Source organism: Malaclemys terrapin, chromosome 5 (genome assembly GCF_027887155.1).
Source record: "Malaclemys terrapin pileata isolate rMalTer1 chromosome 5, rMalTer1.hap1, whole genome shotgun sequence".
In the NCBI taxonomy this organism is placed as follows: domain Eukaryota; kingdom Metazoa; phylum Chordata; order Testudines; family Emydidae; genus Malaclemys; species Malaclemys terrapin.
Window position 1 is genome coordinate 51091180 of NC_071509.1, and position 16114 is coordinate 51107293.

A 16114-nucleotide genomic window follows, 5' to 3' on the forward strand; every position below is an offset into this window, starting at 1 on the left:
GTTAGGCCATATTGCCAGGCTGTTACAGCATGCAGGGTTTAACACATGAGTAGTAATAGACATCTTCAGTCTCGTGAGATCATGCATATGCGTCCCTGAGAGGTAAAGAATTTACTCAATTGGTTTTATGGCAGCTGTGGCTGAAGAGACCCACTTGAGAGAAACAATCTCTGATGCATCTCTCACATTTAAAGGTGATGTTTTGATCCTTTGGGCTCTGCTTTCTGTGAGTTCTTTTCTCCTTAGCCAAGCCGGACTGCTTCCTCTCGTAACTGTGAGACCTTTGTTAAGATTTTGTTTCCAAAAGCTGCGGTCCTGAGTGTAATCTTCCCAGTTATCCACATCCATGTCCATTTCTTTGAGGTCTCGCACACGTCCTTGAAACACAATTGTGGGCATCCTTTGGGTCTTTTTCCAGATGCCAGTTCGCTGTAAAGGATGACCTTTGGGATGCGCTCATCATTCATTTAGCACACATGCCCAAGCCAGCAAAGACGTCTGTGTTTGCATGCTGGGTATGCTGGTTCGTTTGAGCATCTCAGTGTTGGTGACTCTGTCCCTCCAGGAGATTCCAAAGATTCAATGAAGGCAATTCATATGAAAGCTGTAGAGCCTCTTTTCCTGATGAGAGTATAAGGTCCATGCCTCGCTCCCATACAAAAGTGTGCTGATAACACATGCACAATACACACAGATCTTTGTGTATTCTGTCAGTTTATTGTTTTGCCATATCCACTTGCTCAAGTCTAGACATTGTTGTGGTGGCTTTTCCAGTGTGGATGTTGTTGAGTTCCATTTCAAGTGAAACGTTGACAGCGATAGTGGACCCCAGGTACATGAACTTGTTCATCGCTTCAAGTTCATAGTTGTTGATCTTGATGGAGGGTGTTTCTTCAACTCCTTGGCACATTATGTTAGTTTTTTAGACTTATGGTAAGCCCGAAGTCTTGGCAGACTTTGGAAAAACTGTTCTTGAGGTTTTGGAGATAGGCTTCTGGGTGGGTGGTCATTGCTGCGTCATCAGCAAAGAGGAGGTGTTGGATGAAGACCTCCCAAGTCTTGGTTTTAGATCTGAGTCTTTCAAGATTGAACAGCTTTCCATCAGATCTTGTGTGCAAGTAGATTCCCTCAGTTGAGGAACCCAAAGCTTGTTTCAGTAGCAAGGAGAAGAAGATCCCAAACAGAGTTGGGGCAAATACACAACCTTGCTTGATCCCACTATGAATCTGGAAAGCCTCAGAGACTAAGCCGTCATATTGGACTGTGCCATACATGTTTTCATGGAAGGACCGAATCATGGTTTGGGGGGCATCCAAGCTTTTCTAGAAGCACAAATAGTCTGCTTCTACTGACAAGGTCAAAAGCCTTTGTGAGATCAATGAAGGCTTTGTAAAGGGGCCTTCTTTTTTCTCTGCATTTCTCTTGTAGTTGTGTCAGTGAGAAGATCATATCAGTAATAGACTTTTTGGCTCTCAAGCCACACTGTGATTCAGGATAGATTTTTGTCTATAAATAACTGTCAAATAACTGCAATATTGTGATACTAGTCAAAGCCTTGTAAGGACAGGAAAATTGCAGTGGTGTAACTTAAATCCGTTTTTAAATTGGTGCAAACCCTGTGCAGATGCTTTTACTTCAGTTTGACTGGCTTATTTAGGTTTAACTTAAACCTGCTCCCAATCAACTTAAACTTAAAAAAAAAAACCTGCTCTTAAACCAAAATAAGTGTATCCACACAGGGGTTTGCACCAATTTAAAGAAATCAATTTCCATTCACACCTTAGGTTAAACTGGTGCAATGTTCTTGTGTAGATAAGCCCACTGATGTGTATTTAATTTTCATGGAGGGAGCATATAGAGGTGGGGGAATGAAGACAAAACTAAGGATATTTGGGATATCTTTTTCTAAAAGTTCAGATGAAAATCTAGTGTTGGATTATTACAATCTTTTCTTTTTTGTAGATGTGATGCAACAGAGAAACTGAGAAATTCCTTGGATTACTTGAGATCCTTATTAAATGAGCCTACAAATTTTAAGCTAATTTATAGATATGCATTTGATTTTGCACGGGTGAGTAGTTCAGGACTCAGTCTGACTTTTATTTTTATTGCTTTCTGTGGGTTCACTTTTACATACAACAGCTACAAGTCTGGGACTAGTTGTTCTCAGGATGCCAAGTAAGATTGCTTCCAACGCACACAAATCTTCACTCTTTAAAGTTGACTTTGTGTGTTTCCAGTTACTATGTATGCCAAATATCAGCATTGCAGAGGGAAAAAAGGGGGGCGGTGAAGGACAAGTCCAGTGGCTAGTGTTCATTTTGGGTGCGGTAGATTACAGGTTCTATCCCCTGCTTCACCAAAGACTTCGTTTATGATCTTGAACAAGTCAATTGGGTCCTGATTCTGTGCCTATTGAAGTAAATGACAGTTTCCATTGACTTCAATCACTCAGGATCAGTGTCCTGGTCTCTATGCCATAGTTCCCCTCTGTAAATAGGAATAGTACAGTAGAACCCCGTTTAACCAAGCCTCTATTATTTGGCTTTCCATATTAATCAAACCACCAGCTACCTGGGGCTGACAGCAAGAGTCTCAGGCTGTCAGCCCAAGCCCCACTGCCCATTCTCCGTTTTATCTGGATTTTTGGTTATCTGATCTGGCCCCAGTCTCAATTAAATTGGATAATTGGGGTTCCATTGAACTTCCCTACCTCACAGGGATTTTGTGGGGATAAATACATTAAAGATTGTGAGGCACTTAGATACCAGGGTAATGAATACCTAAGATAGACAAATATGCTGCATATGATTGGGTTAAACCAGTGGTTCTCAAACTTTTGTACTGGTAACCCTTTTCACATAACAAGCCTCTGAGTGTGACACCCCCGCCCCTTATAAATTAAAAACACTTTTAAAATATATTTTAAACACCATTAGAAATGCTGGAGGCAAAGCAGGGTTTGGGGTGGAGGCTGACAGCTCGTGACCCCCCATGTAATAACCTCGCAACCCCCTGAGGGGTCCCAACCCCCAGTTTGAGAACCTCTGGGTTAAACTGTAACTTACTGATTCACACACCAGTCCTTAAAAACGTGCACACTTATCTGAGAAAATGTCTTGAAGGCTTTTAGAGTCTTCACCTATCTTATTTAGTATAGCAGTTGACAGCTATATTGGTTAAAAAAATCTGATAAAATACTTGTATTTCAAAAGAAATTCATAATTGCTGTTTCTGAACCTGTGTCTGTTGTCTGACTTTTTTGCAAGATCGTCACTATTTGTGACACTGAGCGATAATGGAGTCCAAAATAAGTTATTTTTAAACTGTTAAAGCAGGCTGAGAGCTGTTCTTCAACCAGGAAAAAAACCCCTAATCTTTAAATGTACAAAGTCTAATAGTAACATTCGTTACACTCACAGGAATATCAGTGTCCCCAGTGATACTCTTCATAAGGTTGATACAAGACTTAGGAATGCCAGTTATTTTTCTTCTCTATGTTTTCTGTACGCTTATCATCATGGAACTCCTCAATTGTTCTATTCAACAAAATGGGATACAGCTTTCCTTTAACACTTAAATGAGGAGGAGGTACAGTGTCATCACAATGAACTTTAAAAGCAGAATGATGCCAAGTCCGTTACAGTACATGAAGGAGGGGAGAGAACATGTGACAAAAACCTCCAGCGTAAAGCCAGAATTTCCTTCACTGAGCCACATATTAATCTTTGTCAAGACAAGCATTAGATTTTTTTCTCTTAAAACCACACACCCATCACACAACCCAACAACCTGATGTGGCAAAAGCTGGCTGTAATATAAATACTGATTCATAACTCTTTCAGAAGATTATGAATTGTGTTCTCAATACTTGTTAGATAGGCATCCTGATCTGATTTCACTCTTCCAAATACAAAATCTGTACTGGTAATATTGTGTTTGGTATCAGGACTCATAATTGATGGAATGCTATTCCCACGCAAAAACATAGATCAAGTAACTTGGAACTCCTCAGAGTCACCAGGTATAAAGCTGGTTTGGAATTTTTTTTGACACATTTTTTCCATCAGAAAATGCTGATTTGACAAAACCAAACTTTTTGCATAAATATGTCTGTGTTTATTCATTGGACCACAAAAGGAGAGTGACTGTATAGCCAGTCGATCCAGGGTCAAGTCCCTGCTTTGTCTGATTCAGAGCAGGAGCTTGAACATGGATTTCCCATATCCCAGCTGTGTGTCCTAACCAACAGACTACTGGCTCCTGTGTCTCTGAAATAGTTGCAAAAAGGATCTTTTTCTTTCCAATGCAGAATGAAACCGTAGTTTTTCACAAAATGGAATTCTTGTTTTCTGATCAACCCTAACCAGGAACTAGAATGATCATATATGCATTGTAAGGGAATTTAGATCAACTCTTTGTGATGTTAGAACATACATAGAGGAGCTTATATCTAAAGTGATCAGTTTGTGTGGCAAGACTGAAGATCAGATTCAAGAAAAACAAAAAATTCCCAAAGCACCAAAAAATTGACAGTAAAAGGCTAGTAGACCAGGCATTACAAAAGCAACTTCAGATTGAACTGAAACATAGATTTTAAGTGCTAGAAAACTTAAATCCACCACAAGATGTCAACATTGACATGTCATAGTCCTGCATGATGGTATCATAGATGCTGTAGCAACTGTAGTTGGTTCCTAGACAAGCAAACCTAAAATCTGCAAAAGTGAGGATATGTGGAGGAAAGAAAACAAGCCAAAGCAAATGCAGTAGAACCTCGGAGTTACGAAAACCTTGCAAATGGAAGTTATTTGTAACTCTGAACAAAATATAGTGGTTGTTCTTTCAAAAGTTTACAACTGAACATTGACTTAATGTAGCTTTGAAACTTCTGTGCAGAAGAAAAATGCTGCTTTTAACGATCTTAATTTAAATGAAACAAATACAGAACAGTTTCCATATCTTGTCAAATCTTTTTTTTTAATGTAATTTTCTAGTAGTTTACATTTAACGCAGTACTGTACTGTATTTGTCTTTTTTGGGGGGGGAAGAGGAGGGGTGTCTCTGCTGCTGCCTGATTGTGTACTTTCATTCCAAATGAGGTGTCTGGTTGACCAGTCAGTTCGTAACTCTGGTGTGCATAACTCTGAGGTTCTACTGTATATCCATTCCTCAAAAACATCTCCAGAAAAAGTAACAGCAAAATATCTGTATAAAACAAAAGACAAAGTACTGAAAAACAGCACGAGAAGAAAGAAGAGGAGATACATGGATAACATTGCCAAAGAAGCTGAAGTGGCCGCTGAAAGAGGAAGTATTAAAACACGTTATCAACTCAGCAAAGTTCTTACTGGCAAATTTTCACCAGCCAGAGGGCTTATTAAGAATATACAAGAAAGGACCTTAAAAGAAAAAGAAATGAGAGCAGTTGGCCAGACACTTTCAAGAGGTGCTAAACAGATGAACAACACAAGAAACTATTGACTTTGATAAAGAAATTAAGCATCCAGTGTAACGCTGCTTGCAGTGACTCAAGAACATGAGTACCAACTTCAAGGCAAACTGTTAGAATGCAGGGCACAAACCCCAAATTAGTTGTGAGTTCTATAATTAGATTTCACCAACCAGTTATCAAGTGAACTCCTCAGACACTATAACAGCCTTAACAAGGAGTCACAGACAGTCCCTTTGGGTACTCGGATCTAGCTCGACATCTAGGGGAGCATACCTTTGTGATAGATGATCCTTTACATCAAGAATCATAGCAATATTCAGGTTACTCCCAGCCCCAAAGGACCAGGCACTTACACCAGGTCAATTGCACCTTAGATATCACACCAAAGACAATGCTTGTAACCAATCCTACAATGACTATATAAAAAATTATGAAATAGGAAAAGGAAACAAGAGTTATTTACAAATTAAAGCAGGTTAACATATATACGCAAATGAGTTAGTCTTAAGTTTCAAAAAAAATAATAGAAGCTTCTATAATAAAGGCTGTATATGTCCTTTAGGGCTAACCCAGGCTCAGCAGCTGAGGATCTCTTGCTTATACCTGGAAACACGTAGCCATCCCAGAGTCCAAGTATCATATAGATAATCAGTTACTTCATGTTAGGGGTTTTGTTCTCTTCTTCTCATATCCTCGGAGCTGCAAACACAGCTGATGGGAGGAGTCCATTTGCATTCCTCATCTTCACAGGGAGGAAAGCAGAACAAAAGACTTTTGTCCTCTTCTTGATGATACGTAGGGAAATTCCGGTTGCAATGTCCCACAATAGATCATATGATATTGAGGGAACTTTCCTTTTGGGAAGGGTGTAACATCTTCTCTTGAATATCAGCCCTTCATGCTAATTAATGTCTCTCTCCTGTCTGATCATTTACAGAGTCACAGGAGCTCACAATGTAACTGTTCAAATATTGCCTTACAACATGGGATACAGATGTTATAAGTGAGATTAATGCATGTAGAACTCAAAACATCCAATAAAATCTAAACACTAAATACATTCTTAGAATTCTAATACTTGTTTTAATAATTCTAACAAACAGGTGACCCAGACTGATTCCAGCTATGTATTTGTCAGTGTTCAGTTGAGACATGGGGACGTTGACCTGAGCTGGCACCTAGTCTGCCAGGAGCACACTCAGAATTAGAGATAACATCTCATGGCACAAAGTGAAAGACAAAATAAAAAATATAAAATCTGAGGAAGCTACAGGCGAAGACCAGGTCTTCCAGGAAATGTTGAAAACTTGTGATAATGACCATTGATAGAATTACCCAACTTGTCAACATTGTAATCAAAATATCAGAGAGGTGACCTAAGCAACTGCAATAACAGGAAAGTGCCCTTTAGCAAAATATACTGGGACTTTCAACACAGAAATTTTCTGCACTGCTACTAAGTCTAAACTCTGAAATTTAACCAAATTTAATGAATCAGAAGAGAAAGAACTCTGAATTACATAGGCATACATGAATCTTAAATTGGTCCTGTAAACACTTGTTTGTCACTGAAAAGTGTTTCTGCAATATCATCTTAAGCAGTATAAAGGAGGTGGTTGAAGCAAAGCTAAGGCAAGAGCAGGCTGAATTTCCATCCAGAAGACCATATGTCGACCAGATTTTCACTCTTAAGCAGCTGCTGCTTTCCAGAAAGTTCTGAAATTGTACCCCAAGAGTGGCTGCTTTATCTACAGTAGGGATCCTTGAACTACAGTTAGTATGAAAAGTAACTGCTCTTTCTATAGCATGGCCAATAGCAGTAAAGAAACAGAGTTTTCATTGGGAAGTCTTACTTTGTTATATATGTTAAAACAATACAGTGCTTAATATACAGGTTGCCTGCAATTTAGCAGTAGTTTTCATGATGTGTCAAGAGTGAACAGTGGTGCAAATGAGTAATATTGAGATAACTTTGTTTCTTCCCTTCCAACAGGAAAAGGACCAGCGCAGCCTAGACATAAATACTGCCAAGTGCATGTTAGGACTTCTACTGGGAAAAACATGGCCTCTTTTTCCAGTATTCCACCAGTTCCTAGAGGTATACAACAAAGTTTCAGTTTGAAACAGATTCACGTTTTACTTGGTTTTTCTCTGAAATATTAATATTTTAATGATGTTAGTACTAGTAGACTACTGAAATACGACTCAGTGCTTATTTTCAAAATTGTCATTTTGTAAATACAGAACATTTAAAATGCAGTGTCCAAGCCCTAAAATTACACCTTCCATTGGTTTAGAGCTTCAATCATTATCCTTTATTGCATTTGAGTTCTGTTAAAAACCTGCAGATTCGAAATGATTTCTTTCACATTGTAAACTCCAACTTTGTTTTAATAACTTACACTTCTTATCTTAAACAGCAATCAAAATACAAAGTTATCAACAAGGACCAATGGTGTAATGTGCTAGAATTCAGCAGAACAATTAATCTTGACCTCAGTAATTATGATGAAGATGGAGCATGTAAGTATTCCTTCGGTTTTCTCCATATGCCCCTACTCCTGCAGCCCCTCTTCCAAGATTTATGTAAAATATAATTATTTGATATCTCCCTACAGGGCCAGTATTGTTGGATGAATTTGTGGAGTGGTATAAAGGGAAACAGATGACATAGGAGTTTACTATGCACAGCCGCTCAAGAGTCACTGTTACCACAGTTGTCAACCATTAGCCATAAACTGCTGTTTGTATCAAAGCGCATGCTGCTTTTCTTGCACTGTATCCCTTTTGCAGGGAACTTTTGGTGTTTGCTATTTAACAGGCCAGCTATGCTTGCTGTGTAGCATTGTTCTCTTTGAAGGCTGCTTTGCATTTTGTATTTACACTACAGATTGGTGAGCTTGCCAGCATCCTCACTGTGATTATGTGTATATTGCTGTCTAAATTTTGTATATGTGTATAAAAAAGCTTCACCTAGGGATTATTTCTGGAGAAATGTATTGTAAAAATAATTTTGTGGCATATTTCTAGTCACCTTCAATGAACATGTAACTTCTAGTTTTTGTTTTTCATTCGGTCTCAAATGTAGTGTTTCAGAAAACAAAATTAAGTCTGTTTGAACATAGTTATCATGAGGAGGAACTGTTGGCAGTTCTAATTTTACTGTTTAAGATGCCAATTTTTGAGACAAGGAGAGGTGCATTATGATTTTCTTCACAGGCATATGTCAAACATCACTTTTGTTTAGTAAGAAGTATTGATGTCTTTTTATTATTATTATTATTATTAATAATATTATTATTATTAAAATTGTAATAGTTGTACATGCCACAGATGATTTCCACTTGGAGAAGAAAGTCCTGGCTTTTTAATGTCAAAACTGCAGTAGTTTGAATATAGGTACAAGTGAACAAATTAAAGTACCTTTTAAAAATGGGTTTTAGACTTTTGTAAATTGCCTTTGGCATATTCCTTTTATTTTTGGTGTACCAAGACTGTTCGAACTATGTTGCTATAAAGTGAAATTTAAACTTTTTATCTAAAATTAGTGTTTAGCTGCGGAATTAAGGCTCATTATTCCCAGCCAACAGTTAAACCTATGTTTAGTTTTTGTTTGTAACTTTAGTTAGTCTTTCCCATGCTATAATTTTGTGTTTCTAAGTAAGTAAAAATTATATTGAATAGTGAAAGCCTAAGTACTTTCATGCTGGGGATTGGATTTTCCTGGCCAAATGTCCATTGCAGGCAATGGGCACATTAAACACCAGCATTAAGGAGTTAAATATACAATACCATTAGTAAGGGCCACTTCTTAATTTCATTAATTTGATTATTTGTATAGGAAAGTTTTAGCCATTTATTTGAAGAAAATGAGTGACTGGGATGTGTTTTTAAGTTCTGTATTTTGTCATGTCATCTTTGACTTCCGTTTCATAAAATAACATCAGTATTAATTTTTTTTAAATAGATTGTCATAGTTTCTGGTGCTATTAAACTTATACTTTGGTCCCTAAGGATTTGTGAGCATGGTCCCAAAATGGTATATTTTAACAAAGTCAGCCACTGAATATTTTGGAATAAAGCAGTAACATTACTTCGCTGCAGAAATATTTTTAAAGGTATTAGCAGTTTTGAAACCTTTCTAGATTGTGATCCTAAAAAGTACTTTATGTTGAATGTGAAATTTTCAGCTGTACTGAAGGCCCTATTCTGCTCTTACTAAAGTCACTGATAAAACTCCTGTTCACTTCAGTGTGTGCAGAATTAAGCCTAGTTGACCAAAAGCATACTAATCTTGCTGCTCTGGACCAGAGTCACAGTTCCTTTGCTATTAGTGGTCATTTTGTGTTTAAACTTGTTTTTTCCCTAATTCAGTCACCTAAGACAAAAGTTACGTATGTATATCCAGTATATGCGCATATACAAAATCTATAATCATGTTATGGTAAAATGCATATACTGCCTCCCCCCACCATGTTTTGTCATGGGATTAAAAAACAAATAGAAATCTTAAAATTTCATAGTGACAAAGCGTAAATAATTGTTGCCTGTTTGTAAGCTGTTACGTTATAACATGATTTACGTGTTTGATGCCAGTTTGCACAAGTCAGTAATTAAATGGTGTGTGGTATTTAATGTTTACAATAAGTCTCTTATTAAAACACATGTGTTTTAATAAGACTTCTAATGTAAATGTATATATTACAGTGAGTATAGCCATAGGGAAAATATCTGTGGAGCTACTGGTTTAGTTCTTTTAAAAAGTAAACTTGGAAGCAATATAGCTTGTAAAATTAGGCTAAATAGTGGTTGCTAGAAAACTAGGTAAAACCCTATAAGTGTTCTTACATGTTAGGCTAGTTACAATTCCAGACAAGTTTTTAGCACAGTGGCACAGTTAAAATACAAGATTTGTTGCATAATTAATTTTGTATGTCATGAATAATCTGGCTTCCAATAATGGAGGCAGAAGCCAAAGAAACTTGTAATCATTATAGATATTACTCTCATAATCAGGGTCAACAGAAATCTGTTCAGATCACCCAGATGTTTTTTGCAGATTTTACTTTAACAGAATCTAAAATTTAATTAACCCCTCCCCTCACACATGCACTTTTTACGGTTACTTATGCTGGGTAAATTGATATACTGCTCTTATTTGCTTTGCATACAGTTCACGGGGAGCAGGGCCCAAGGAACTGGTTTGAATGTGAAACAGGTTAATAGTGACTGAAAATACATACTTTTTCATCTGCTTCCAGTTTCCTATATGAGTCTCCGGTGAGTTTCTAATAGGTGTCCTCTTAAATCAAATCACTAATATATCTGCAGATAATTTTCACTTTTGTTGGCATTTACAGTGTAGAGGCCAAAAAAAGAAATGGACCCAAGACTGAACTAAGCCAATCCACGTTGACTAGTTAATGTATGGAAACTTGCACTCCTGTTGCTTGAGCTGTATCTGGTCTGTGGATAAACAGAAGACTTCATGGCTTTCAGTGATAAATCTCAAAAACACTACCCTTTTTTTTTTTTTTTTTTTTTTTTTTTTAACAGTGGGAACTCCCTAAACAGTTCACTTTTGCTTTTTGTTCTGTACACTTTTCTTTAAATGTAATGAAATGACTGGCACTTCAGCTTATTCCTTGTTTTGCAGGAGAAGATGCACAAAATTTGCCAACTTCTTGACCTCGAAGCAAAATCTGAGACATAGATCATTGTGGCAAAGTGTTGCAAGTTCTGTACATGTTTTTCTGATGTAAAATAATTGTGTAGTTGAGGTTTAATGATCTGTGTGTTAACTTCTTTTGGTATTCAAGAGAAATGAGATAGTGAGTTGGTTAGTGAGGAAATTAGTACCCAGATACTACAGTGTTTGGCATCCTATAAATACTTAAGATCGATAGATGATGGGATTTGTTAGAGTTCCTTATTTAATAGATTTTAAGGATAATACTAATTACAGGAAAACGTAACAATATCAAATTTACACATATGATTCCTTCTATTGCCAAATAGACTAAAACAATCTAATACTAACAGACAGGAACTTGCTCCATTTAATCCTATGTATTACCTTTATTACCTAGTCTAGATCAACCTCCCCCTTTCTTTCTTTAAGCAAGTCTATTCAAGAAAGTGGCAACTCCAGTTTTCAGTCTAAACAACCTATTTTAATATTTTTTAAACTACAATACAAATTTGGAATGAATGCATGTAGTGTATTTTAACCCTTTAATCATTAAGTTTCTGACTTTTCATAGAGAACTGTAGTTTTCCCTGTTGCCTCACAAACTCATTGTTTCATTATTTCATCACAGATGTGCCTAGTGCAATCAGTTAGTGAGACCTGGCATGGGGCTACTGACTTAATGTTCTGCAGCCTTGTTTTTGGAGGGGTAGAAGTATACCTCAGTTTTGCTAGGATTTTTCCAGATTTATGTTGGCCCTTGGTCACAAGCCTAACAAATTGTTAAATACTCTTGAAGTTTATACAGACAGCTTTAAAAGTTAGCTTGTGCCCCTCATTTTAATTATAACTGCTAAAATACCTCTTATAAGCCTTATACTTTCTCCTTTCATATTGTTGTATAAGTGTATAGACTCCATCCACCAACTAAACTGTAGGTTGTCTGTAAATGAGACCAAAATGTGGGTTGATTTTGTGTTATCACAAAATAGTTTCTACTGACACTGCTGTTACAGGAACAGCAGTTAACCTATAACTGTGAATGCTTTTATGTCTTAGGTATTTGCATCTTATATGAGGTGTGCTAAAGTCCTGTGACTCACAACCTGACTAAAGAACTGTTATGCCACCTTACCTGAGTTCAGCTGATTGGTTTTTAGGTTTTGCTGGAGTTAATGTAAAATGATATCCCACAAATAAACGGTATTTGTGTTGGTTTCAGAAACTGACTTCAGATTTTTCTGTGGCTCATGTTTCAAATATTCACTCATCTGAACTTGCCACACAAGGTGTTGGTCTAGAACCGCTGCTTAAATTCATTTTAGCTGAGTTTAATTTCTGTTTACAACACCAAATTAAGATGCATTTATGCCTATGTAATTCAGAGTTCTTTCTCTTCTGATTCATTAAATTGGGTTAAATTTCAGTGTTTAGGCTTAGTAGTAGTGCAGAGCATTTCTGTGTTGAAAGTCCCAGTATAATTTGCTAAAGGGCACTTGTGCAATCTTATTATTTTTAATACTGTTCATGTAAAGGCAAATCGATTTTAAAAGGATATACTGCTATGCTAGAATGCTGTATGCTTCAAAAGATATGTAAGGGGCTAGTGTAATGCGAAAGTTTTTTTTTATGCAGAGACAATTTCTCCAAGCTCATCTGTTCAAGAGGAACTGCACAGTGAGTATCTTTCGAAACTGGTCATTTCTTAAATCACACATTATTCAGGGAAAGTCCATAAATGATTTTAGGGTAACATTGGAAGAAGGGGTTGTTCAAGTAAGCTTAAATTTATTCCTGGGGGAATTCTGTGCCACTACACAGGTGCAGAATTCATGTCTCCTGCAGATTCCTTCACCCCTCCTCAAGAAAAGACATTCTGCTGGAGGGACGCTGCAATTACACCTTTTGCCCACCAGGCGCTGCTGCGGCACCAAAAGGGAGGCCAGCCAGCTCTGGTCCAGAATAGCCAGCCATGGAAAGGGACGGGGCAGTGGCTGTGTTCCTCACAGCACCCTGCCCATGGGGCCAGGTGAGGAGGCACAGGATCTAGGGTAGGGGGGACGGAGTGGGGCACATGATGCTGCGGGGGTCACATAGACTGGGTTTCAGAAGGCTAGTTGGGGGGACAGACTGGGGTGAGGGCAGAGGAGCTAGTGGGGTGACAGAATTGAGCCGGGGCTGAATGGGAGTGGGGGTGCAGGGCCATATGGAGATGGGGGAGAGGGTGCAGGGACACATGGGGTCAGGGGCAGGAGGGGTGGGTGAGTGGGGGTGTAGGGACATGTGGGAGGGGAGTGCAGGGACATAAGCTGGGGGGAGGAGATGTGGCTTAGTGGGGGTGCAGAGACACATGGGTGATGGATGGCGGAGTGGGAGTGCAGGGACACATGGGGGAGAGAGAGGATTCAGGGACACATGGAGACAGGGACAGATGTGCCTGACTGAATGGGAGAGGCTAGGAGTCAGTCAGGATCTGCATGGGGGAGGCTCCCCAACTCCCTAACAATCTCTCTCTCGCCCCCCAAAAACTTGTTCCATACTTCTCCCACCCATACCCAATAACCTCCAGGTTCACTCCCAGGCTCGTTCCCAGCAATTAATCCCTCTCCTTCAGCTCCTCCATTTCCCCTTACTTCCCCAGGCCTTTGCACTACTTCTGAGGGGTGCAGGAAATACATTTCTGTATTGTAGTTCAAATGAATTATTACTCAAGTTCTGAATTAATATGCCTATAAAGGATTCTATTTGTCAAAAAACATTTCCTGAATCTTTTTTGTTGTCTGTATTGTTACAGACATACTTGCTGACAGGTATTTTGAAATAAATTATCAAAAGTGGCATGGTTATATTGTTTGTTTTGACAAATAAAATGTGCAGAATTTTGCAGAATTTTTAATTTTTTGGTGCTGAATTTTTAATTTTTTGGCATAGAATTCCTCCAGGAGTATTAAATGTAAGTGATACTTTATTTTAGATGCTGTGTGAAAAGTCAAGTACGTACATTTGTCTGTCTTTGGAAGGAACCACTTTCAAACAGAGTATCTGCTTGTTGTAAGGCTACAGTAAAGTAAGATACATTTTTAAAAAAAAAATCTGTTTTTACTATTGAAGTGCAGTTGCAAATATGTTTTTGAGTTAGTGACCAGAATAATAACGAATAAGGTTGAGGCAGCTTTGAGAGCTCGGTTTGTCCTTGACTGGATCTTTAGCAGCTTTTTAAGGTATGGTTCCCAAGCCTCACCACTTATCAAACTTATTTTAAAAGTGACTAAACTTGTTCCAGAGAAGCAGTGCCTCAGATATATTTGAACTAATAACCAAGGGTGGGTTTGTTTTCTACAGTTTCAGAATGTAGGCTACTGCTTATATTTACTCGCTAACTTGAGCCTTGGTCCTCTGTAGCAACAGTATCTTCATGCTACTTCCCAAATAGGCTTGGGGGACAATTATTTATTACAAGCATTTATTTTACAAACTCCTGTCAGGGATAGTCTAGATAATACTTTGTTCTTCCTCAGTGCATAGGATGAACTAGATGACCTATCAAAGTCCCTTCCAGTCCTACATTTCTATGATGCTGTGGTTACTTTCTTCATAATATCTGGATTCACTGTATGTAGCTTAATTTAAGGCAAAAAACCCTCTCATATATGAGACTATAATGATACACCATATTGCCTATCAAGCTCCATGACTTTAAAGAGATTGATCAGAGAGACCTTGTACGTAAATCAAATTATCAGGGAAACCTAGCTGGCAGTTATCAAAAACCTAGGACAAATAGGTGAGTGTTCAGAATGTGGCACGGTTATGGTGTGTGAGTGCTGGTGGCTGTCTGTATTCTGGAGGAAACCTACCCTCAAACTCAAAACTCCAGTACTGTTCATAATGAATAAATGCATGACAGGGAGAGCAATGGCACCTTGTCTCTTCCACCTCTTACCTGAGCTCAGAGAATCCTTGTCTGGCTGCATCACTGGAAAAGGGTAAGTCTGGAATAATAGTCTAAAATAGAACTGCAAGTGCATCTAATAAAGTGAGATCTCCTCCATGCCCCCAGTGGATAAGGCTTCTGTTTTCAATTAAGAGTTCAGATGGTTAATGCTCATGCTGCTCTTAATGGAGCCTTTTTGTGGACAATCTATTTATCCAGTATCAACAGTGTATACAGTGACTTACAGCTTGTCTAAACATAAAGGCACAGCATTAATTATGCCAGTATAGTTAACAGTTAAAGCAGTACAGCTCCCATATTCTGGCTACAGTTATACTGATACAAAGGTGCCTTATTCTGGTATAGCCTATTATTGTACAAGGAGGGGAATAAGCTATACCAGTATAACTGTATCCACATTGGCCGGGGGGGAGGGAGAGGGCTTACTGGTATAATTTCTGGTAAATCATCTCTAACTGAAAGTTATACCAATACAATCTTCAAGGTAGATCAAGCTTTACTGGGCAAGCAAGGCTTGAAGACTTCTGATTTGGCAGATTTAATGTAAGATGGGAAGAAGAAGAGATTCAGATTACAAAGGGATTCTGTTCTGAATAGAAGGGTAGTATAGAAGAAAATGAGTGGAAGGAAATGGAATAAATATTGAGAGGGTTAGGCTAAATGAAATGGTGGGGGGAGGAGTAAGCTATAGGAAAGGACAGAGTTCAGGACCTTGAAGAGTGGGGAAGTAGCTTGAACTTGATATGGAAGGCAAGGGAATGTGATTGAGAAGAATCTAAGGGAGCCTCATGTTAATATGGTCAGAGCAGCTAAGGAAGAAAATGATGTTAGTGGCAGTATTTTGAATTGATTGATGAGGAAAGGGGAGAGGCAAATAAGGCTGTTGCAGTAATTGAGTGCAATGTATAAACAAAGGTTTTAGTAGTAGGGATGGAGAGGAAAAAACTTAGCCCTTGTCAACACTACGAGTTTAGGTTGACTTTAGCAGCGTTAGATTGAGTTAACCCTGCACCTG

General features: G+C 38.3%; 1 protein-coding gene across 4 annotated transcripts in view; it reads left to right on the top strand.

Moving 5' to 3' along the window:
• The window catches only part of DCUN1D4 (defective in cullin neddylation 1 domain containing 4), a 74062-nt gene extending 61689 nt beyond the window's left edge, over positions 1–12373 (top strand). For all 4 annotated transcript variants that reach the window (XM_054029832.1, XM_054029833.1, XM_054029831.1 and 1 more), the window contains 4 exons: positions 1963–2071; positions 7449–7553; positions 7876–7978; positions 8074–12373. In XM_054029832.1, coding sequence (XP_053885807.1) covers positions 1963–2071; positions 7449–7553; positions 7876–7978; positions 8074–8129 — 373 coding nt within the window. In that variant the 3' untranslated portion in view covers positions 8130–12373. The remainder of the gene's footprint in view (positions 1–1962; positions 2072–7448; positions 7554–7875; positions 7979–8073) is intronic.
• Positions 12374–16114: the final 3741 nt, after the last annotated feature.